General features: G+C 46.5%; 1 protein-coding gene across 8 annotated transcripts in view; it reads right to left on the bottom strand.

Annotated features, from left to right (window-relative positions):
- VPS13B (vacuolar protein sorting 13 homolog B) overlaps positions 1-24,646 on the bottom strand; it is a 3,421,660-nt gene that overhangs the window by 1,194,029 nt on the left and 2,202,985 nt on the right. For all 8 annotated transcript variants that reach the window (XM_069621427.1, XM_069621422.1, XM_069621424.1 and 5 more), the window contains 2 exons: positions 17,404-17,575; positions 9,767-9,881 (listed from right to left, as the gene is read on the bottom strand). In XM_069621427.1, coding sequence (XP_069477528.1) covers positions 9,767-9,881; positions 17,404-17,575 — 287 coding nt within the window. The remainder of the gene's footprint in view (positions 1-9,766; positions 9,882-17,403; positions 17,576-24,646) is intronic.

The following is a 24,646-nucleotide window of genomic DNA, read 5'->3' as shown; positions in this document are numbered from 1 at the left end:
GTGGTCTTCAGTGGGAGGACCACATGGGGAGGAACCCCCCCGGACGACTATCCGGGTACAATGAAGTATTCCTAGACTCTATCAACCCCTCCCTCTACTTCTTGTCATCCACAAACTCCTTCAATACCCCACACGTCAATATGTATAGCCCAAGTAGAAAGTACTAGAAACTACTTGCAAAGTACTGACACGAGAGAGAACGGCTGAACTATGAAGATCACTATGAGAAACAACTATGGCAAGCAGTCTAGTGGCTCAGAAAAAGGCAAAGACAGAGAAAGTCACATCTTAAAAAGAAGTGACTAATAATCCAAAAGGAGAAGCCCGCCCTGGAGGAACCAGTACGTTCAAAGCAGAGAGGAGAAGAGAGGCCAGGAGAGCACAAACCAAGACGCTTACCAGCAAGCAGAGGCATCCCAAGAAGGTCCACCGTAGACGGATAGGCCGGCAAAGAGGCAGCGGGCAACCAGCCGATAGAGGACACTGGTATGCGCGATCATCATGAGACGCGCAGCCCGAAAGCAGGGAAATGCTGCAGAGGCACCACAGCTCCTGGGACCCCAGACACATAACAAGTTCTTCCTTGTGGCAGTACTGGGGGGATGGGGGTGTACCAAAGACTATGAGCCAAAGTAGTAAATAAATAAGGGTCTGGGACCCACATCAGAAAAGTGAACTGTGAAGCAGATAGGCAGTCCCTGGCAGGTTAGTGAATCAGGGCTGTCTGAGAAGCCTGAGAAAGGCCTGGGGAAGGGAGACATTCCCCCACCACTTGTTGAACTGTCTGAAAAGCCTGAGAAAGGTCTGGGGAAGGGTGACATCCCCCTAACAGTGTGAACAGAAGCGAGAAAGGCATCCCCCTGATCAAGAAGATTAAGGAAAGCAGTAGACGAAGGACCAGGGACAGAAGGTTCTTAACCCTGAAGGGAGTGAAGACAACTGTGGGTAATAAGGAATGCTGATGTTTCATTGAACTGTGCTTTGAGAACTTTTAAATCCAGAACTTTGTGTTTTTCTCGAAACGAGATTGCCTCCTGGGAAATGGAGGCATTCCCTCAGGATACAGTCTCACTGTAGAACTCTTAGAGATTCACCACCTCTTTAGTTTAGCATTACATTTAAGGGAAGGAAATGTGTTTCTGACACAGGACTGTGGACTCTTAATTTTGGACAGCCCAAAAGACTCCGTAGAACTTTAGTTGAGGCAGGGAAACCCCTACTAGAAATAGGGTAAGAATCTGTGTCACCTATAGCCTGGGATTGTCTTATTACAATGGATTATCGACTCTGGCTTGACAAAACTTTCCCCACAGTACGACATATGGTTTCTGAATGGAAAAGTTTGAATCGCATAACTGAGTCAAAAACCTGCTATCTCTGGAGTCATGCAACTGGAAGAATCCAGTGATTACGGTTGACAATAAGATGCTGAATTGGCACACATGGCCGCGTGCAGGTATTTGGAAGCTGAAACATGTTGTAGAGAATAGCACCTTATTAGACTTTGGCTTCTTGAAACTTAAATATATAAATAATATAATTCTGAAAGATCAATGTATATAGTGCTACAAGGAATTTTGACATCCATTTTCTCGCCATTAAATGCCAAGATCCATGACCCTTCTGGCCTATATGTCATGTTAAAGAACTGGCCTCTCTCTGCATCTGTGGTCTACCGCCTACTCTCTGTTACCTCTAAAGTTCCCTTGGAACGGCCAGAGCAAAAACTTTGGGAGTCTGAAATGCGTCTGCAGATATCTGATCCCAACAGGTCGATAATATGTAAAAGCCTGAAGAAATTCAAACTGGACTTGGATTTACGTTATACACAACAGAGGGTAATAGCCTGTCTGTATTGGTCACCGTGCAGGATGAAAGTATGTAAACTTTCCCAATCTGATATTTGCTGGAACTGCAAAAAGGAAATTGGAACCAATACCCATATGTTTTGGTCTTGTGAGCAAGTATCTCAATACTGGAAACAATCCCTCTCCCGAATGGAGTTTGTAACCCAGTCAGTAGTACCCCACTATTCTGTGTTCTAGGATTATTCCCAAATGGTTTGAAGTTATCAGCTGGAGTTATACATTGGACATACAAAGCATGAAGAACACTGGTTAAGAAACAGATTTTGAGGAAATGAAAATCTAATGGGAAACGCCAACTTGATGACTGGGTTCAGAGTAGGTTGCTATTGGTTGCTAGGGAAAAAGTTTAATTTGGGGTATTTCCAATGACATATGCTTAAAATGTTACTGTTATGGAATTTTATAATGTGTGTATGTTTAAGGATCTGCTGGTTTGGCTCACCCTCGTCCCTTTTTGCACCTAGTGTTTGCTCCTGTTGTTTGTCCTGTCTTTTCTTGTGTTGTGTATTGTTATGTTCGGGGACATGTGTGTAAAGTAAGGTCGGAATATTCAGTATTATTACAACAATATGAGATGTTTTTATTTGTTTGCTATATTCTGCTTTTGCCAGATCTCTCATTGGATTACTTACGTTAGCCTTTCTTTGGTTTTCACTTGTATTATATGTTGTCAACACTGTTGTATACTGCTTGTATTTGATGGATTGAAAATGATACATTATTAATTAAACAAAAAAAAAGAATAATCATTACAATAAAAACATGACATTACCCAAGGTTTTTTTCTTCATTTTTCTGCTCTTAAATAAAAGCATTTTCCAACCAATATGCAAAAATTGTGTCTGACTCATACTTCTACACCCTTACATATGTCACAAACTTCCAGCATCCATCACATCTCCTCACCTACACATGACAGAGTAGGCACTTTCAGGCAATCCAGCCAATGTTCATGTGCAAGCAAATGTGCCCAGCCGGGATGGGAGGCCTACCAGGGAGAAATCCAGAGCCAGCCCCCTCAGTTGGATGGTGGCACTTGAGTGTCCCAATATCTGTCACCCCTAGTGCCAGCATGTATCTAAGTAGTCTCAAGTCATGCCTCCACAATAAGACATGTGTCACTGTTCCTTGATTTCTCCTAGTACCATCAGAATCCAAGGAGAAGTCAGTGAGATTGGAAGCAATATTATGGTGCCAGACAACAACCGGCAGCAGATCAATACCCGACCACCAAGAGCAAAGCCTGCAGCATTTGGTATTCAGGCACCGCAGGAGGAAGAGGGAGAGAGAACAAGCTGCAGTGCCTACAGTACGCAACAGCCCGAGAAGCTGTGTGGCATCGCCATCAGATGCAGCGAGCACACTTAGCCACAGATAACAACCCTAGACCACCAGGGACTAATACAGGGCATACCGCCCCAGACAACACTGGGACTTACCTGTGGGGTCAATAGAACCAAGGCCCTGAACACAAACCTGAGCCTTCAGTGTTCTGGGCTGCCATTACAGTTCCAGGACTGAATAGCGCAGAGTAAATGGGTGAGACTTAGCCCCCTATTTGTGAATTTGGCTGCATACAACACATCCTGGGAGGTGACAAGAGGGCAATATTGGGCAGGGATAGAGGCCCAATTTGGGCACGAGAAGGAGGATAAAAGACCCCCACAGGAAGCAGCATGTGTGGGTCACTCCAGTCAGGTTACAGGAGGAAGAGGTAGACAACCAAGATAACAGTAGGAGGGATAAAGGAGCGGGGTGCAGAGGCGATTCCAGAAGGCGGCCACCTATTGGCTAGTAAGTGAAAGTGGTACTGCAGAGTTAGTGTGGCTAGTGTGGTTAGAAAAGTTAGTGTGAGGAGTGATTGTGAAGTTTATGTTAACCAGTGAAAGGAGGGTGGCTGAGTAGTAGTCGTAGTGTGGAGGAGTAATAGTTGAAGGGAAGAGGGAGTAGCAGTGTGGAGTAGGGACTAATATTGCACTGGAGGGAGGAATAACATCAAAGGGTGGAGGCGTGGTCCAAAAGGAGTGAGAGAAAATGGCGATAATCAGAAGGAGAAGTGAAAAGAAGGGAGGTAGAGTCAAGGAACAGGAGTAGAAGAGCAGACAGAAGAATGAAAGGAAAGAGTGAGCATGGTAGAAAATGCCTGAATCAAGCAGAGCATTTTGTGATGGGTCAGAAATAAAAGACGGACACAAAGTTGTAGTTTCTTCAACTTCAGAGATATTTATTAGACTTAAATGGGGGATGGGATGAACACCTATCTGTCCCTATCCTAACCAAAGAGTTCCTACCTAACAAACTAAAAGCTAAAGAAAGATGACCTTGCATCCAAATGTATCTGGCCCTCACACGAAAACATACAATCAAAGTGCAAAAGGTAAATATGTCTGTTTTTCGCTTAACCAAAATGTGCACAAGTTCAAACTCAGATTTTACATAAAGCAATCCTTGTGACCAGGGTTCGATTCTCTTCCCCTGAATCAATTCAGGAAGACTTTTACCAGAGTTCACTTTCAACAATGTCCTATTCAGTTCAATGAAAATGGTTGCTTTCATCCAACACTTCTTTCAAATCGGTAAATAAAATGTCTCTTCCACAAAACACTTGTTCAAAACCAAAGCACCTGTCTCTTCCACAAAGTGTTCCTTCCAAATAGCAAAAATGGTTACTCAGGAAAACGTCACAACCCTTCTTTCCATAGGACATCTTTGTCAGGACAGCACAACAAATGTCTCTTGTTATACAATAATTTGTCCAAAGGATAAAGTAATGATAAGGCAAATACCTTCTTTCCTCAGCACTCTTTATATCAACCAGGGTTTTGTCTTGAAAACCACTGTTCCTCTCCGGGTTTACTTGCATGCCAGGAATGAGATTCAACTACACAGACAACGTTCTTTATGACCACAAAGTTTTTTATTTGAAAGGAAATGTAACTGTTCTTTTCCTGGTCTACTCGCCTGCCAGGATTGGCTTCAATTTCACACAACTCTCAATAGGTTCTCTGCTTGTGGCAATGGCAATGTGGGTTCCAGGTTTCCCCAAACTGGTATCCGATGTGAGGAGAATTGCACCTGTTCTGCCCTTCCTTTTCTATCCTTACAATCTTTTGGCTGGGGGCAATGCGGGTTGCAGGTTTCCCCAAACGGATGGCCAGGTAAGGAGAATTATACCCCATTTGCCCTTCTCTTTCTGCTTGATAGGCTCTGGGCTGGTGGCAATGCGGGTCCTAGGTTTCCCAAAACTGATGTCCCAGGTAAGGAGAATTGTACTAGTTTGCCTTTTTCTTTCTGCTTTATAGGCTTGTGGCAATGCGGGTTACCGGTTTCCCCAAACTGATGTCCCGGGTAAGGAGAATTATACCCCATTTGCCCTTCTCTGTCTGCTTGATAGGCTCTTGGCTGGTGGCAATGCGGGTCCTAGGTTTCCCCAAACTGATGTCTCAGGTAAGGAGAATTGTACCCCGTTTGCCTTTCTCTTTTACTTTGTTGGATTTCCCAATTGTCTTCGCATTGTTCTTTTCCCCTACGGAGCGCTATAGAGTTACATTTTTCTTTAGGTAAACTCACCGGCTTCCTTCAGCGTCTCTGGGAGGTTTTACAGGGCTGCATTGCGGTCTCACTGCAGGCGGTACCGTGGGCCGCTGTCAAACCCTCTCCGGTCCACTGGTGCTGCTGACAGCTCCCCGGTGGCTGCTACCGCTCAGGTGCCACTTCCCAGGAGCTTGCCAGACTCCACCAGGCTTTCAGGCACGTCAGTCTGCTGGAGCGGACCTCTGTTACCCGGGAGTACTTCTCCCAGCTCAGCGTTTTTCCCTGCATCTGCTTCCTGCTGCGGAGACACTGCAGAATCCTGCGACTTCTTCTCCCACTGTTGGCTCTGCTTCAGCTTCTACTTCTGTGGATCCTGTGCTCTCCTTCTCCTTCCTCTGCCGCTCAGCTTTTGTTTGGGCTCTTAATTTAAATGTCCCACTTAGGTGTTTACCAATGGAACAACTAGACTGTATGGTCTGTTTGACATCATCAGTGATCCTCATCAACTCTTCCCTCATCTTCCGAGTCCCAGTACTATGGGCATTCTGGGCATTGAAGTCCATAATCTTTCTAGGTTTACCAAAGACACGTTGTTTCAAGTGGTGGTTGGAGGAAACAGCAGATGTCATATGTCATATGAACTTCACATGCAACAACTTTAAGTTTAGGATTCTTACCAAAGACATAACCACTGCAGTCAGGGGGTACCACATGTGACCCATATATCCCTAAAGGAGAATACCCATTCAGTCTAGGTGGCTCTTCACATATTATTTTTGGGGCTTTCAGATGGGTGGGTTTTGTGTAGTGCCAACAGGCAATCAGATATTTGGGAATTATAGGATCTTCATCCTCACAAAAAAAGAAGGGAGTCGCCACTTCTCCCTGACAGCGATCTCCTCCCATGTGACCCTCCTTCATATTGACACCCCACAGGGTTTGGATCAGGGAGCAGCTGCCTTCCCCTGGCCAAATATGAGGCGGCTTTAAACTGGGGATCAGTGATGACTCTGCAGGATTCATCACAATTTGTAAGACACAATCCCATATCCTGGTAGAATACAAACAACTGGCACAGTAGGGAAAGTTAGGAACTAGTGAGTGTAAGGGTGTAGGAGAGAGAGGCCGACACATGGGTGACATTTTTCACAAATATTTTATTGAGATGTTAAGGAATAAACTCACCTGGCCTATCCCCATGAGGGGTTTCCCTGCCTCAACCAAAACTAAAGGAACTGTGAGAATGTCCATCAAACAAATAGTCACTGTCCTGTGTCTAAACCTATCTCTGGCCCTTACACTGTACAACTAAGAAAATCTAATAACACCAAATGTTCTTCCACTAGTGGAATGACTCCCTTCTCCTGGTGGATGCTGAGAGTTCTCCTTGAAAACTTCCCAAGGTTCTCAAGCCAGGGGGAATCACTCCCTTCCCATGATGTTGATATCTTATTCCACAAAAAATCACACAAAGTAAATAGATCCTTATCCAGGAGATTGACTCCCTTTTCCTGGATTGGGTATGGACTTGTACGTCCTTTCGTGGGGCCAGGGGGAATAGCTCTCTTCCTCCGATGCCCTCCGGTTCACCTGGTATTTTACACAGTCATTTAATAGAGTTTACCATTCTTTCCAAGTGTATGCAAACTTCCACTCTTTCTTATTGGTATTCTCTTTGCCTAGGTTCCAGACTCTTTTCACACGTCCTTATTCTGGGTCCCAGATCCTTCTATTGCATTCAGTGGGCTTTACCTCCCCACTGATTTGAGGAAGAATGATTTCTCCTTGACTCAGTTCTTTATTGTTGGGGTCCTTGACCCTTCTCTTATGATAAGTAGAATTATGTCTGCCACTACGATGAGGATGGTCTCATCTGTTGCTTATTTGGACTTGGTTAGGGTCCTCGACCCTTCCCTGGTGGTTAGTGGTCTTATTGGTATGGCCACTGGGACGAGAAAGAATTCCTTGGATGCAGTATTCTTGATTGGAGGGGCACTGGACCCTTCCTTGGTGGTCATTGGGCTTGCAACTGCTACTGGGACAAGGTACAATTCCTTGGATGCAGGGTTCTTGATGGTAGGGGTCCTCGACCCTTTCCTGGTGGTCAGTGGGCTCATTGGTACGGCCACTGGGACGAGGAAGAGGAGCCGTGCTACACATTGGGCTTTTCGGGATCCACTGGGCACTTAGCCTGCTTTATTTGAGCGGCTGCATCCGCTCTGGATCTCTTGCACCACCGGTTACCTTGATTTAGGTGTAGGTGCGTTGCCGGGGCTTCCAGGGACATCGGTCCTCCAGCTTGCTTCTGCAGCCTGCCTTCTGTTGTCAGGTGGCAAATCCACAGACGGCTTTCCTCCGCTCGCCTTCCCTCTGACCGGTTGCACAGGCCTGCTCCAGGGGTCCTGCCTGGTAGCTTACGTGGCCGGCTTCCGGCGCCCTCTGTACTCTCCTTCCTCGGACCTGCCAAGCGAGTTCAAAACTCCCGCAGCATAATGAAGAAAGGTCTCATTCGACCCATTGTGTAAGTCCCTTTTCTCTCTTTTGGTCCCAATCCTCATGCATCTGCGGGGCCACCTCGTACCAGTACTTCTATAATTAGTGATCTTCATGGTTCCCAATTTCTTCTTCGTCGTGGAACTTGTGGTCCTCCTGAGGTCTTCTGTATTATAAGAGTACATGGCTCTACTGTCTAAAACGAGGTCAGCAGGGTTAAGAGGAGCTAGAGTGTGTGTTAGTGCAATGGCATATACTGGGCCATACCCCAGGTGGTCGTCCTTGTCCCCAGCAGGGAAGTTCCTCCCCATGAGGTGCTCCCACATTGAACCACCCCAGGGGGAATAATGGGCTGCACCGCACCTCCCAAGCCTCATGGGAAAGGTGTCCTTCCTGGGGAGAAGTGACAACACCAAGTGACAAATCACATGAGGTAAGGACATCTCACTTCATTTAGCTATTAGCACACTGAAGGAGAGACAATTGTTATATAGTAACCTGGGGCTAAGGACATCAAGGCTATGGCGGAGGTGGTGCTTTGAGATGAGAGAGAGGGCCCATTGGCCTTACGTGGTCTCTCTCAGAAGAAGTTCACTCCATTCTATAAGTGGATTCTCCCCATTCCATTATGCAAATCTCAGCACAAGCAACTGATTCACAAGCAACTAACTTCCGTTCGAGCCTATATGGCACTGCAATGCAATATGGATCCTAACCAGGGCCTATTCCGGTCGTGATAGTACAGCAGAGATTAAGACCAGGTCTTCCATCTCGAATAGAAAGATCTTCTGTTAAACTAATATTATAATTAAACAATTGGCCTTGATAAAGACCCAGCAGCGTCGAGAAACATTTTGGCTGGGGATAAACATTTTTAAAAATGGTGTTTTTTGAAGTCACCAACAATTGACTATTAGAATCTAGACCATTATTTATTGAATTGATTCCTATACCCAGTGCATTGTGTTAAGGGTCCCCCCCCCCAGTGTTTTCTTTTGATGCACTCCATGTCGGTAGGGCACTATCCCTTCACAACCCCGACACACCCTGCGTATAACATGGATCAGCGCAGCGGTCCCCTCTTCCTAGTGCCCTGTACCTGTGGTTTCTACATAGCTATACAACAATATGCAGTTCAAAGAGGAGAGTAAAGTCAGTATGCTGCCCCCCTCAACATATAGTGCACACATTCCATTCTTTAACAGAAACGAGAACCAAACACATCGGTCATTGTCTGAGTGGAAAGGAAACTATATCAAAAATCCAATGCTTAAAATCACTGCCAAAATCCGAGCATGTGAGGGGCAAATAAGGTATGATTGATGTGCTTCATCTGAAATGCTCCCAACCTAAAAAACTGGACCTTTCTATAGATTACCCGTCCTTGATTTGCGTAGCTTTATCATATACTCACATATTTAAATATAAATACATTTATGGAGGCATGTATAGGCAAAGGACTGAAAAATATTAATTAGGAGTAGGCAGTCTTATCTCCATCCCAGAGCAAAGATGGATTCTCCCTCATCCTGCCAAATCTGTAACAGGAAGATGAATGTTACAAGAGCCTTATAAAGAGGTAAGAGGCACACTGTTACAAGATTCCCATTCACTTTACTAACACATTTTATTTCATTTAAACTTTTCTAAAGCGCAAACATGAGCTGCAGCACGCTGTGCAATAAAACGCACACGACGCATACATAAAATAGTCAAATACATGCATAAAACAATAAGCTCGAAAACGTTTGACAGTCCATAAGTAAAACACATTCAAACCACTCCATGTGGGTTCCTATTACTGTCCTGTACAGACATCAGAATCTTTGTTTAACTGGAGCACCAACAACACTGAATGCTTTCTAGTTTACCTGTTCCTGTAGTGATCGATATTGAAACTCTCAATTTTACATTTCACTTTAGTGTACACATCCTGGACATCGACAGAGGCGCTGAGATCCTCCAGCTCACTGACAATACAAATCTCTGCAAGGGGAGCACAAGCGAAACACACATCCATTACTCATCGTTAACACTGCGGGCCAGTCTGGCGATAATCTTTTTATTACCGGTCTCAGCAGATACATCGGCGCTCAATCAACATTACACATGTTCTATCTCACAATGGCTACATCTTCAGTGTTACAAAGTACACAGTTCATATGTCTGATTCATTGTCCGAGAGCAACTCGCAAAGATATGTCCTGAAGGGACCCCATATGTCCTTTGGCCGAGCGTATTGTTCCTCGCATTCGTTTATATAGGTCAATTCACGTAAGAAAGCGTTCATGCTCGGGGGGTTGGGGCTTTTCCATGCCTGCAATATACATTTTTTAGCAATAACACATGATACATTAAACAGTCTTCTGGTTCTTTCCGAGCATTTTCCAATATCGCCAAACAAATATTTTTGTGGAGCTAGGTGTGAGGGAATTTGTGTAACATCCTCCAGTATTGTGGCCACCAGACCCCAAAACCGTGCCACGGCCGGGCCGGGAGTTACCGGTTAACTCTGAAGATGTGCTCCACGCATCCCAGTACATATGGTAGGAGCCCGCCTGCGGGTTCCCACATTTAGGGCAGCCACCCACATCATCAGGCGTGAATTTGGCTATTTTAGCAGGAGTATAGTGCAACCTATTAATAACTTTAAATTGTATTAGGCACAGGCCCGCATTGAGAGACACTTTCTTCGTAATCGCACAGTATCTCACCCATTTATCATCAGGGATAGGCGTTTTCATATCTATTTCCCTTTTCTCTTTCACTTGGTTTGCCATGGGGATGTGGGCCTGTATCGACTTGTATAGCTTGGAGATCCCCAGCCCGCCCTATGTAGTGACAAGTTGTAAGCACGGTTGCGAGGGGGGTTCATCCGGAAAGGATGGCCAGTGGGCTTGATATGCAGATCTCTTTCTATAATACTGTAATGTTCGGAGCGGGCCCCCTCCCATGCCTCTCGTAAATACAGTAAGAGTCGCAAATTTCCCCATCAATGTACATGTCGCCTATCTTCATTTCCCTAACAGGGTCCCAGGCCTCCTGTATGCTAGTGTCAAATGTGGGGGGAATGTTTTGATAGTCCCATAGGGGGGTCTCCGGGTTATATGGGTTCTCAATCTTTAGCTTTTTATATATTGCCCTCCAGGCTCTCACCGTACAACTCACGGGGTCAAACTCACATGAATCTTTGTGTCTTATGTCAAAAATAACCAATCTGATATCTGCGGGCGCAGTGGTGTATTCCTCTATCCATGTGTGAGGTGGGTTATCCGTATCATCATACCAGTATTTCGCAAGTAATAGAGCTCGAAGTCTGGCGCCGCTATTCCCCCTGTTTCGTACGGTTCTGCCATTTTTTCCCAGCTAATCTTAGCCGCTTTCCCACTCCAAATAAAAGACACTGCCATGGATCTAAGTCTGGAGAAGAATTCCCTTCCCGGCCATATAGGGATGTTTACGAATAGATACAATAGTTTAGGAAGGACAATCATTTTTGAGTAGTGCAATTCTACCGTGGAGTGACATTGGAAGGTTCCTCCAGACTTGTAGCTTGGTATTGAGTGTTTGTAGCACTTGTTTGTGATTGTCATTGTAGAGAGTCTGTCTACTTCCGGAGACCAGTACACCCAGATATCTAATGTGCCGTTCTGACCATCTAAGGCCGCACGCCCGTGCAGGGCACCTTGTGGAGGGCGCAAGGGGGAACATTTCAGACTTGGAGTTGTTCACTGTATATCCGGAGTACTCTGCAAATTCACTAATGTCTGCCATGATGGGGCCTAAGTTCTGGTCTGGTTCGCGCACATACAACAATGTGTCGTCCGCGTACAAAGATATTACTTGGGTGGCTCCCTTCAACGTGATACCCCTATTTATATGCCTCAATCTAACCGCCGCTGCCATGGGCTCCATTGTGAGGGCAAACAGGATGGGGGAAAAGGGACACCCCTGTCTGGTACCTCTTCCCAGCTCGAACAATCCAGATATGGTTTTATTTGTGCCTACTTTCGCACCGGGGGCAGTATATAGCAACCTGACATAGCTAACAAAGCAGGGTGCCACGCCAAACGCTTCAAGGACCAGAAAGAGGTACTCCCAGGAAACAGAATCAAACGCTTTCTCGGCGTCGAGTGACACTGCGATCGCCTGTTTACTCGGGTTTATCTGTGCCATTATGCTGAATAACCTGCGCAGATTCAGGGCAGTAGACCTTCGGGGGATAAATCCGCTTTGGTCTGCGTGCACCAGAGTAGGTGTAATGGGTAACATCCGGTTTGCTAATACTTTTGCAAAGATCTTTGCATCCACATTCATTAAGGATAAGGGCCTATAGGACGACACATCTTGTGGCGGGCGTCTGGGTTTAGGCAACACAGTGATTATGGCCTCACGCAACGTTGCAGGCAAAGTTTGCTTCCCCAGGGCTTCCTCCCACATTTCTAGCAGCACCGGGACCAGCTCCTCCCAGAATTTTTTATAAAATTCAGCGCTCAGCCCGTCTGAGCCCAGCGCCTTGCCAGGCGTGACCTCCTTGATTGCCTCGGTCAGTTCCTCTGCCGTAATGGGTTGCTCTAATACCAATTTACTCTCCTCCGGGAGTTTGGGGAGGCCTAGAGTGGCGAGATAGTTTCTAATCTCGACAGGGGATTTCTTGTCCCTGTTCGCATAAAGTTTTTTTATAAAATCTAACAAATTCATCGTTTATTCCCTGTTCACTAGTGATAGTTTCATCTTGTGCTGTTTGGATAGCAGCAATCGGAGTAGATTGTTTTTCAGTTTTAACAAGGTTGGCCAGCAGTTTCCCTGCCTTATTACCCTCCCCATACCTGCGCGCCCGCATAGGGGCTGCCACATACTGTACTTCTCTTACTGCCAGCTGGTCAAACTCTCTGAGTAGCTTGTGTATTCTGGCAAGGGTGTCCTCGCCGTGTGTACGACTATAGGTTTCTTCCAATTCTTCAGGCCCTTTTCCACCCCCTCCAATTCACGACGTACACCACTCAAAAGGCCAGTGGTCTTGGATATCAAGTTCCCTCTAACCCAAACCTTGAATGCCTCCCATACTGATGATGCATGGTCTACCGACCCGACGTTGTCCGTGAGGAAATTAGCAATTTCTTCGTGTAGTGACTCGACTACGCTGGGATCTTTTAGTATATCTCTGGACATCCTCCATCTGAACATAGGTCTAGGGGCATCTTTCAGAGTGACCTCCAATATCACCGGGGAGTGATCAGAGAGCGTGCGCGGAAGAATTTCGCAATTTTGCAGCGCATGCGCGACGCCCGCAGATATAAACCAATAATCTATTCGTGACTCACTATCGTGCAGCGAAGAATAGAATGTATATTGCCTGCTAGTTGGGTAGAGTACTCTCCAGGCATCGAGTAGGGACAATTGAGACAGAATTTGCTTTAATATCAATGTTGCCCTAGGGGGAGGTCTGGGTATCACGGCAAATCTATCAAGGGCCGGGTCAAGTGCCATGTTGAAGTCCCCCCCCCCAAACAATGGTAGATGTATCATGCTTACTAAGAATCTCCAACATATTAAGGTAAAAGTCGGGGTCATCCAGGTTGGGGTCATAGGTGTTCACCAGGGTTATTTGTCTCCCCGATACCTCCCCCCAGACCAGCACGTACCTGCCCATCGGATCCGCAATATGACCCTTGGCGATAAATCCCAGCGAGTGATGTATTAGGGTGCAAACCCCCCTGGACTGCGAGGAGTAATTTGTATAATAACGCAATTTGCCCCATTTTGCCAACACCTGCTCATTAACAATGCTCAGTGAGTGTGTCTCTTGTAACATTAGGACTAGTGGCCCATGTCTGGTGACGTAGTTACCAACTTACCTGGCCTTCATTGGGTTATTTAGTCCTCAGACATTCCATGTCATCAGTCTTATCCTTAACCCATCACCCATTTTTTATGCACATACGGTGTATTACACTGTGATAGCCATAAGTATGTACATTACCAGCATTTGAGTAGCACCAGCGTCCACGAGACCACTTTTCAATCACCCCAAACCTCCCAACAATATGTAACCTTAAACTCCCAGTTCTGCGTACCCTGCCCCAAGCTCCAAATTCGCCTGGGCAGTCACAGTAGCATGCTCCCTCCCCAGACTCCAACTCGTCTAGGCAGTTGCAATTACACAAAACATCCCCATTTTCCCTTCCCTCCCCTCCACCCACATCATCTGCCCCAACTTGACGATGAACCCCAATAACAGTAAGGAACATTCCTGAGGGTGCTTCGTTGCCGTCCCGAGTCATCCCTTGGACACCCACATAGGAGGCTCTACGGCCCAGTGGGCAACGGATCTCGGTCCAGATTAGCTGTGTTGACTTTTTAAAATATACTAATTGTTGCTGCAGGGAAGGTATTGTGTTATCCGTCTACCGGGTCCCCTCTTCCCTCGTCGGGATTCGGTCTCGCATTCTGGTCTCTCGCCCGGTCCCTTGGAGGCAGCGGGATGGAGGCTTCCACGTACGCCATGGCTTCGGCAGAGTTTTCAAAGAAGTGGGCTCTTCCTCCGTGTTGGATTCTCATTTTCGCTGGGAAGATTAGGGCATAGGGAACATTACGAAGCCGCAGTTGCTTTTTGACCATCTCATAGGACCTGCGTTGCGTTTGAATGGCCGCCGAAAAATCCGTATATATATGAATTCTGTTTTCTTCAAAGTGCAGTGTCCCTTTTTCTCTGGACAGTCAAAGTATCATATCCCTGTCTCTATAGTTTAAAAGGCGTGCAATGATGGTGCGGGGCGGGGCGCCTGGCTTTGGGGCCGGCTCAAGGGTACAATGAGCTCTTTCGACAAGGAAGTGGCTTGAGAGGGATTCTGTACCAAGGACTGATTTCAGCAGATCTTCCACCTGTCTTTCCATGGAGCCTTTGCCAAACTTCTCCGACACCCCAACAATACGAATGTTATTTCTATGGGACCTAGATTCCAGGTCCTCGCACTTGCTCTGGGTCTTGCGGAGTTCGGTCTGGAGTAGGGCTATGTCCCGGCCATGCTGCGAAATCGCATCTTCGTTGGAGCTTATCCTGGTTTCTGCTTCCGAAATGCGCGCGCTCTCCTTTTCCACTCGCGCCTTCAGGGTGCCAATGGTCGCCACTATATCGTCGAACTTGACGTTGACAGCCAGGAACCCATTTTGCACAATTGGTGCCAGGTGATCCAAGGGGTCTGCGTCTCGATTCTCGGATGTGTGCGCTGCTCCTCCCGGCACCACCTGTGGCTGTGAACTAGCGAAGGAGTCCATTGGGCCGGTCTTTCTTCCCCCTGCTGCCTTCTTCTCAGTGTGGCCCATTAGACAAGGTTACCACTTCCAGAACGGATTGTGCTCTCCCACGTATATATGGTTGCTACACCGGCACACAGTAGCGGCTTGCAATAGGTATATTATAGGGTAATGACGCGGCCTCTGGAGGGTTGGGGCCTGTCTCGCCGCTGATGAACACTTTCCCCAGAGGTGTAGTTGTCACCCCCTCGCAGTACCTACGTGAGCACTGCCCGCGGCCTAAGAGTAAGCTGCCAGCGTGTAATCCACCAAATTCCTTTCTGCCCTCCAATGTTGTGTTGGCCACCCGGTTCTTAAGGCCTTTTGTCGCTTCTCTCCACCCTCTGCCGGAAGTCCTGCGACTACTCCGTTGCCAGCCCTCTCGCCATCACCTTGTGACACTGACGCCTTCAAGCCCCTGCCCCACATATATCCGATGCTCAGGTGCCCAGTTCAGGTGTTTGGCCGGTGTGTGGGCTCTTATGCCCCTACCACTCCTCAATCAGGGCGCACTGTAATACGCACAAGTCCACTTCCCTTGACTGGGATTCCAGCCACCCGCTCCCATCTGCTAATCCATGGGGAATGGGTGAGCTAAGCAGGGGCACACCGTGTCTCCTGACCAGCCCACGTAGGTCCAGTCAGCACCCCTCCTGCAGCGCGCCTCTCACCGTCTGCAGCGATGTGGCGGCAAGCCGTTTAGCCTCCAGGGGCCCCTCCTGCAGTGCCGCCGTGTTAAGCTCCCTTTGTGCAGGCCTTTGCGGGGACCTGGGGGCGGCCGTCCCCTGCCGTGCTCCCTCTCGGGTCCTGGCTGGTCAAAACAGGGCTCCCCACACACACCCACCTTTCCCCCCGGCGGTCCACTTACTTGTCCAGCGACGCCACCGCTGGGCTTCCGCCATGGGGGGGGGGGGGATCAGGGCCAGGGGGCGCGTGTTTCCCTCACGGCGCGTCTCCGGGCACACGCCTGGTCTTTCCCCTCCTCTCCGGACCCGGCGTGTATGTGTTGCTGTCGGATCACAGATCAGGCGGCGGGATGGGGAACGGAGCGCCGCAGTCCCCAGGCAGCCTCAGCGTTAGCGGGCCACCCCTCCCCCTCACGGCCTGCCCGACGTTGCCAGGTCTGGGCTCGCGCATCGACTGTGTGGAGCCCTCGAGCGGCCTCTTCACAGCTTGCCAGGCGCTGCAGTTTCACAGACGGATTTCTCTGTTGTTCTGGGGCCGACGAGTCCTGTTCTTGGAGGGCACCTTCTCCAGACCTTCCCCAACAGTATCCTAAAACAGATTTCCAAACAGCTGAAGCCTGGAAGGATATTTTATGCACAAGGATTTCAACTGAGCCGGAGCTCTCAACCTAGTCGGCCATCTTCAGAAATGCGCAACAGCGCCCCCCCCCCCCCCAAGTCTGGCGATACTCTTAACACGGTTTCACCTGCAAATGGATTCATCCATCATCCAGCAATACTCTTCCCACATGACCAATGGACACTGCTGTATATCAGAAAAGATGAGGCCGCCCTTTGTGTGTTATTAATTAATTGATGTCAGATCAACATAAGCAAAGAAAATAAAATAACAAAATGGTGACTAAATTATTAATGCTCATGATTAATGGGGACTTTCTCAAAGATCAATGCCGAGGTGGAATGCTTGGGAGGGAGGAATGGCCAAAGCAATAACGGTTTGTGTTAAACATAAAATGCGAATCAAGTCTTATAAAAAAACATCATCAATGAATCTCATCAAATGACACTATTAACGGCCAATTACTGCAGCGCCAGAAATCCCTAGGGACCTTTAGAACTTCCCGTAATGGAAGAATGTGGTAATTCAAGACCAGGGTAGTATTCATGATACTTATTGATATTTTCACACCCACTCCACTCTCTTTTGGGTATTGCTGACGACAGCCAGCCGTGCCCAGTTTTCAGCCATTTCAAAAGAATGCGGTTTCACATTTGTATACATGATTCAGTGTTAGCAGCCCTCCCCACACCCCCTGCTGGAAGGCATGCCAAAGGAGCGGCCAAGCAACAGGCTAAACTAGCAGTGGATACCCATGCCCAGGACTGTGCCACAAAGAAGTCATTTGGGGCTAAGCAGCAGGTGCCCTGATAGTTTTCAGCTACTTAAAACATTTTAACAATGATCTTCTGCATGCAATTATGAGAAACATTGAAGTTAAAATATGGATGATGTGCAGATCCCTTACCAGCGCCTTTGGAGGCAGGGTCTGGTGCAAATAACTTGATAGTAACTTTTGGCAGCATCCACTGCATCCAGAGGCTAACCCGTCCACTTGAGACACCAATATTGCTTGTTGTTTGTTCAAGTGTAACAGAGTCAGAGAAAGGGGAGTCATCACCAGCTTGCACAGAATCTCCCTGTAAATAGGGAAAGAAATGATCAATTAAAATGCACTAGAAACGACAACTCTTCAGTAATTACACCACAACTTTTAGATCTTAAAAAGGATCTTAACATATTTTGGATGTCAAAACGAAATATAAGAAGTATTTAAATTAGTGTAGAGTCTTCTCTACTCATAGTACTTTCTGTGTATGCATGGGACAACATTCATGACAGAAGTGAAGGACTTGGTAAATCAGTCTGAAACAAAGAAGACAACCAAACACATATATGTCCCACAGGCAACAAGGCATCAGCCCTTGTGACCCAAATCAGACTACCCTAACGCAGTCCCTTTCTATTAGACTACCTTGAAGACTAGCCAAAGAAGAGTCAAAAAGCTGGGGTTGGAAACTGATCTATTCCCTTAAAATAAGAGGCTGATGAACTAAGAATACAGAAGTCATTACAGCAAGTAACTTACACTTACCTCATGCATCCTCAGCCCCCTTACTTTAGGTGTTCTAATATTCCCAAGCAACAAGATCCGTAAAAGGAGGAAGGCATTTCCTGACACCTCGCAGCTACAGACAAATATATTGCTGTGCATGCTCTGGGCCGACAGGACATCAGTGCAGTTACAACACTTAACATCTACATAAAGTGTGATGCATAACTTGAGAGCACACAGTAGATCGTATCAAATCAACAGAAACATGGCATTTTAAGATCACAGACCCCTTGTGGCCATGGAAGCTTGAGAATCAATAAGAGCAAACCTGCGAGGAAAAGCTCGCTACAATTTAGTAAACTTCAAAATGGGTATTTTAGGACTTAAAAGCTGCATTCCCTATATAATTTAAAGAACATCCTGATGGGTTCTCACTAATAAAAAAAAAAATGTATTCTTATATAATATCCAAGATCTTAAGAGCCTTATGAGGCTGTGAACACAGTTTTTGCAGAAATGTTGGGAGGACGATCTCCCAGACCACATGCAATTCAAAGAGCTTTTAGGTAAGAACATATGGGTGCCCTAGGGACCACTTCATTAGGTTTTCTGAGGGTGAAACCCGTAACTCAACCACCCAGCAGACAGAGATAATAGCTGAAAGAAAGGACACCTTCCCAATTTAATGTGAATGTATGCCTTGGTTGAAAAGACTTATGAATGAATACAGATAATTCCAGGGCTAGTCTAGGGAAGGGTGCCCAAGGGAAAGTGCTGGACGTTTTGCAAAGTTTCCGCAACTTGAGAAGATCCGCCTCATTGGCTGGGGCTCCTGAACATCCGCGAAGACCTGCTCTCCAACATCGATTCCAATACCAATACCCCCTGTGTTCTTATCTTACTTGATCTCTCTTCTGCCTTTGACATGGTCAACCATCTCTGTGATAACCTGGTTAACACCGATCAGGCCCTGGCTTGGCTGACCTCCTTCCTCTCTGATCGACCCTGCCAGGCCCAACTTGGGTCGTTCCTCTCCTCTATCTCTACCTGTGGTGTTCCCTAGGGTCTAACCTCTCTCCCTGGCTGTTCAACCAAAACCTGGCACTTCTTGCCCACTGCACTGCCGCTCTCTCCCCCAAATTTCAGTGCTATGTGGATGACACTCAGCTCATTTTCAGACTCCCTTACGCCACCTCTCCTCCTGCACTCATCTCTGTCTATCCGCCATCCAGGAATGGTTCGCCACCAATGATCTCTGCCTTAATGCCAGTAAGACTGAGATTCTCCTCATCGGCACACCTGCTCCCTCCTTTCCTGTGACTCTCTGGCCGGCCTCTTTTGGCCCTCTGCCTGCTCCCACCTATGAAACTAAAAACCTCGGGGTCATCGTCCACTACACACTTTCCTTCTCTCCTCACATCTCTGACATTTCTAAGAAGTCACACTACCAGCTGCACCTCCTCAAGGTTATCCTTCCTTTCCTCTCCTTCCCCCAGAAGCTCACTGTCTCCAGAGCTCTGGTGCACTCTAGGCTGGACTACTGCAACACCTCTTTCTGGGTCTGCCTGCCGCTACTCTCCACCCTCTGCAACTCATCCAAAACAGGACTGCGAGGCTGTCCTTGGCCTCAAACCCAGGGATCGTATCTCTCCAGGACTGAAATCTCTGCACTGGCTCTCAGGGGCTGCAAGGATTAAGTTAAAAACCCTCTGCATTGTCCACAAGGCCTTCTGGGGCCTGGGACCTCAATACCTCCAACTCTCACTTCCTAAATATCTTCCTTCTTGCACTCTTTGCTCATCCGCCTCCAACTCCCTCAGGGTCAGTCGCTTCTCCAAGCAGCGAGTTTGTGGTAGATCTCTTTCTTCTGCTGGGGCCTCCCTCTGGAACAACCTCCCTGATACTTGAGGAGAACCATCTCCGGTTCTGGAAGCACCTGAAGACCTTCCTCTTTGCTTTTGCTTTCTCTCCTCCTCACCCCTCTAAATCTCATGGCTGAATCTGTAACTGCACTGGTTACCTGGCTACCCTCTGATCTCGGGGCCAGATCCCCTCCCTGCCAGATGCACACCTGCACTGCCCCCATGGCGCTCGGGGACTGTTTCTGTATCCCTACAGCCCCTACTAGTACTTGACACCTGATGTCTGCACTTGCCCTGCAGTTGCCACCAGCTGGCCGCACTTTTATTTATTGTCTTTATATATTAACTGTTATCCTATGTACTGCACTGCCCCCTCACCTATCCCCCACACTTCTCCCTTTCCCCCCTGCCCTGAAGTTGCGCAATCTCAATGTCACCTGGCCTAGTAGGATCGTTGTCTCTGTCTTCCCTCTGTTTCCCCTCCATTGCCTCGTCGCGTCTTGAAACACTTGTGTATAGGTCCGTTATAAATATCATATTATCATATCGTATATCATATTTGCACTATCCCTTCTTGGTTTGCAAACATTATTTTCAATGTGTCTGTTTCTGGGGCTTTAAAGTTTACAAATGGTGTTTGCCGTGGTTGCCGAAATGTCCCGGGGTCCCCACTTTGCTTGGGTTCACTCTTTGGTCCGGGTCGCGCCAACGGGGCCAGGCTTTGCCGCCCGCTTTCCTCTCTGGACTGCTTCCACATTGTTCTGGTTCCTCTCGCGGCTTCCCGTCAGCACGCCTGCCTTCCTTCAGGTCCCGGAAAGTGGTGTGTTGCTTTCTTCGACTGCCAAACGTTCAGGAGTCTTCCTGACATGTCCGCGGCATGTCTTGCTCGCGCAAAGTTTCCCCTTCTCCTTGCCGGCGAGCCGCTTGGCTCTGCCACACCGGTCTGTGCTCCCAGGGACCACGCGGTGCGCAGAGAGGTATGACTTCTTCCCAACAGCAGCAGCCTCTTGCAATTGGTTTTCAATCTTTAAATGTCCTGTGCACAGGTGTATTATGAAAACAATTAGCATCCTCATTGAGCTGGAGGCTCTTTCCACTATGTATTGCTCCATTCTTCCTACTCCTCCCAATACTTGGGCAATTGTGGGAGATGAAGTCCATTTATGTTGACTGATGCAAATTACTTGACAAATTACCTGTAACCTTTCTAAATGATGAGCCAGTTCTACATGGATGATAATTAGAACTGGAAAAGACAGTCTTGGAGCTTTTACCCTTAATAATTGTTCTTTTATAATGTGCTTAATACCAGTGAGTGGTTTCTAAGTATGGGATCGGGATTCGAACCAGTGTTGCACTGCGTTGTCTTGCTTTCAAGACAAACGTGTTGCCCCTGAGCTATCCTTCCTCCCCTTTTAATCAGGGATGGAAGGTTTGTTAAAAGGGCTGTAGAGGAGCAAGTGGACGCATTCTTCGGAGTCACCGCCACCCCACCTCCACCCTACTGGGATGACAGACGAGGAACCATAATTGGGAACCCATGCACAGGTTTATCCAACATTTCCATACCACGTCGACTATATGAAGGATGATATGCACTCAGGCAGCCATTCAGACAATACCCTCACGTTGAAACATTGGAGGAATGCTACCAAGAAGGATGTCCCTTGCCGAGTTGCCAGAATGCAGCTATGGATGTACGTTAAACAAAGTTTAATGGCAGTAAAACAATGTCACAAAGAAGATATATGCATTTATGCAGAAACGATATGAAAGTACTTAAGAATGACGATGTAATTGAAGCACTAAGAAACATATATTTGCTCCATGATGCAGTACGTATAAACACAAAGAAGAATGTAGTGACTTAATGGCCAATAACTATAAATACACTGAAACGCAAGGTAAAAGGAATAAGTAGAAGCTTTCTTGGGAGAGATATATTCAATGTTTAGGACGACCATTAGAAGAAAATGGATGACGGCTTAGGTCAATCAACCCAGTTACCTCAAAATATGAGGACAGGATCTTAATGTGGAAAGATGATGAAGAAGCTGTTTTTTCTCTACAGAATAAAGGATTACATTGGCTTGGAACCAAGGATGCTATTTCGAGAGATGAAGGAAAAGCACAAAGGGAGTCTACGAGCAGACCATGCACAAGGACATATTTCCCAACGATTAGGAGGAACAAGAACATTTGCAGATGCCAAATATTGGACAATTAAAAGGGCATAAAGTTAATATGGGAGAGTGAGCACGTTTTTAAAGGCCAAGAGGATCAACTGCCCCCCGCATAATTGAATAAAATGGTGTTAAATGCACCGTCAATATGGACAATTTCATGGTCTTGTAACACATGATGAAGAGCTCGCAAACAAGGGCTATTCATTAAGTCTGAAGCTAAGATAGTGATGTGCCTACACTCCCTCGAAATGTCCCAAGACAGTGCAGACTAGCAAGGTCAAACTTCAAACAGAAGACTCTGGCATGAGGCCTACCAATGAGAGATGGTAGACTAATTGGGGAAACAAGGGGAAAGCTGACGTATCACCAAGCATCTGGGTTTTGTTTCTATGTACGTGCTGCTAAAAAGCCGAATGTCCAATGTTGGGGTTGGGTTGCCAGCCAATTAGAAATGCCTGCCATGTACTTTTACATACAAATGTTGCAAAGTATTATTCTGCTGCCACATTTTCTGCTATGACGAGGGCCTTACACCACGTGTATAGAAATAACTCAAGGCGTGTCTAACAGATAAGAGTCCACCAATATAACAAACATCTAGCATTATATAAACTAAATATAAATGGAAGGACAGGGTGCTCCTGCATGAGTCGATTTGATGAGTGTTTATTCACCCGGCTTTACTTCTTGAGATGAAAGCAGTATTTTACCATCTCCTTTAAGTCTGTCCGGTTATTTGGTCTGAGGTATTTTATTGGTAATTCCATCTAGCAAACCGATTCATCAAAGTGCTAGAACACAGGGCTTTGGTAAAAGGCTTTGCTATTTTCCCTAGAAGGGGGTATAGATACATGGCAATAGGGCATTAGGGTATTGCGTATCAAGAAGTCTTTTTCATGGGCAAAGGGGGATACCATGTCACATCCAATCAAGCCATGACATATATTAATGTCAAAGGATATTTGTACCGCGCACTATCACCACCGGAGTGGCGCTCTGGCGGCTCTGAAAAAGGGAGAGGGGGGGTGAGTTAGTAGGAATGAGCTGGAAAAGTGCAAGATAGCAGTGATGTGTTGTTGGCAGCCTCAGCCCGGCGGGTTCGTTGGCTGGGCATGGGGTGTTTTTACGATCGTTAGTCATTGTGTGCTGTTGTGCATGTCTATGTGCTGTTTGTTTTGTTGTTGCAGTGTAGTGAAGTTTGTGCGGTTTTCTGCGTTTAAGGCTTGTGGTTGTATTTCGTTCGAGTTTGAGAGGTGTATGCAGGGGAGTGGAATTGTTAGTGGGTTGGTTATTGGTTCATGATTGCACGCTTGGTCCAGGCTTGACAGGAGAGTCTTTTATCAATCATTGAATTACATTTCTATCTAGATGCGACGCAGGCTAGGTTAAGGATTCCATATAAGTGCGGCATATGCTAACATTCACAATTCTATCTAGATGTGGCGCATGCTAAGCTTAGGAATTCCCTCTATGTGTACACATGCTAACATTGGCAATTCTGTCTAGATGCGACGCAGGCTACATTGAGGATTCCATCTAAGTGTGGCATATGCTAACATTCACAATTCTATCTAGATGTGTCGAATGCTAAGCTTAGGAATTCCCTCCATGTGTGCACATGCTAACATTGAAAATCACACCTGAAAATCACACCTGAAAATCATACATAAAAAATATGTCTTCCACCCCATACAAAATTCACTAGGGGCATAATGGAAAGATCTGAAGAGAACTGGGAAAAATACTGACCTCCGAAAATATTTAGAACACCGATCTTTCACTTATATGACCATACACATTGATCTCCACAATCTCATATTGATTTCACGAATCTCGCGCATGCATAATGAGTTAGTTAACATGAATAGAATGCCTCCTCAAAAATTTAGGGGCGAGTGTCCCCCCCTCCATTCAGTATCATGAAAGCAATGGAAGCTAAACCTACACACAAGGCTGGGGAGGAACCGAGGATTATAAAATAGCAGAGACACAGAATTGATTAGAAAGACAGGTGGAGGAATATTGAAGAATTTGTTATGGGAGGAGCTGGGCAGAGGGAGCAAAACTGAACCCTTCTGGTGGCTTATCCATATGTAGACTCAATACAGAAGCCATTGAGAAGGGGGTGACCAACTCATGTTGGAAGTTGGTTTCCAGGACAGCCAACTGAAAAGAGATTGCTGATTGAGTAATTCCTGACCAAGTCCCTGCTAATTAAGAACCAGTTGCAGTGTTCCAATATAATATCCTGTGTCTCCCATTTATATTGAACATAAAGTGACATTAATTTCCCTAAAGCCCAATGCATTTTGGAGTGAGGCTCAATTTATAACTGAATGCAATTTGGGTGCAACTTAAATTAATATTTCTTTCATAAAATAAGCACCATTTAAAACATAATCAGTGGCTGTGGTATAGAATCATCTACGAAATATCATGCATTAAAGCAGCTGGGGGAGGCCTAGTCATAGGTTTGTGCAACAGAAATGACTATAGAGAATTTGTTCAATTCACTTCAAGTCCTGCTGAGTGTTAAACATCTGCAGCCTATAATCTTGATTGTTCAACATGGTACCAGTTACTGGAGAATAGTACAGATCTAGCCCA

The sequence above is a fragment of the Ambystoma mexicanum genome, chromosome 5q (assembly GCF_040938575.1).
Source record: "Ambystoma mexicanum isolate Mex_15411 chromosome 5q, UKY_AmexF1_1, whole genome shotgun sequence".
Classification (NCBI taxonomy): Eukaryota; Metazoa; Chordata; class Amphibia; order Caudata; family Ambystomatidae; genus Ambystoma; species Ambystoma mexicanum.
This window is presented reverse-complemented; position numbering and strand designations above follow the sequence as displayed.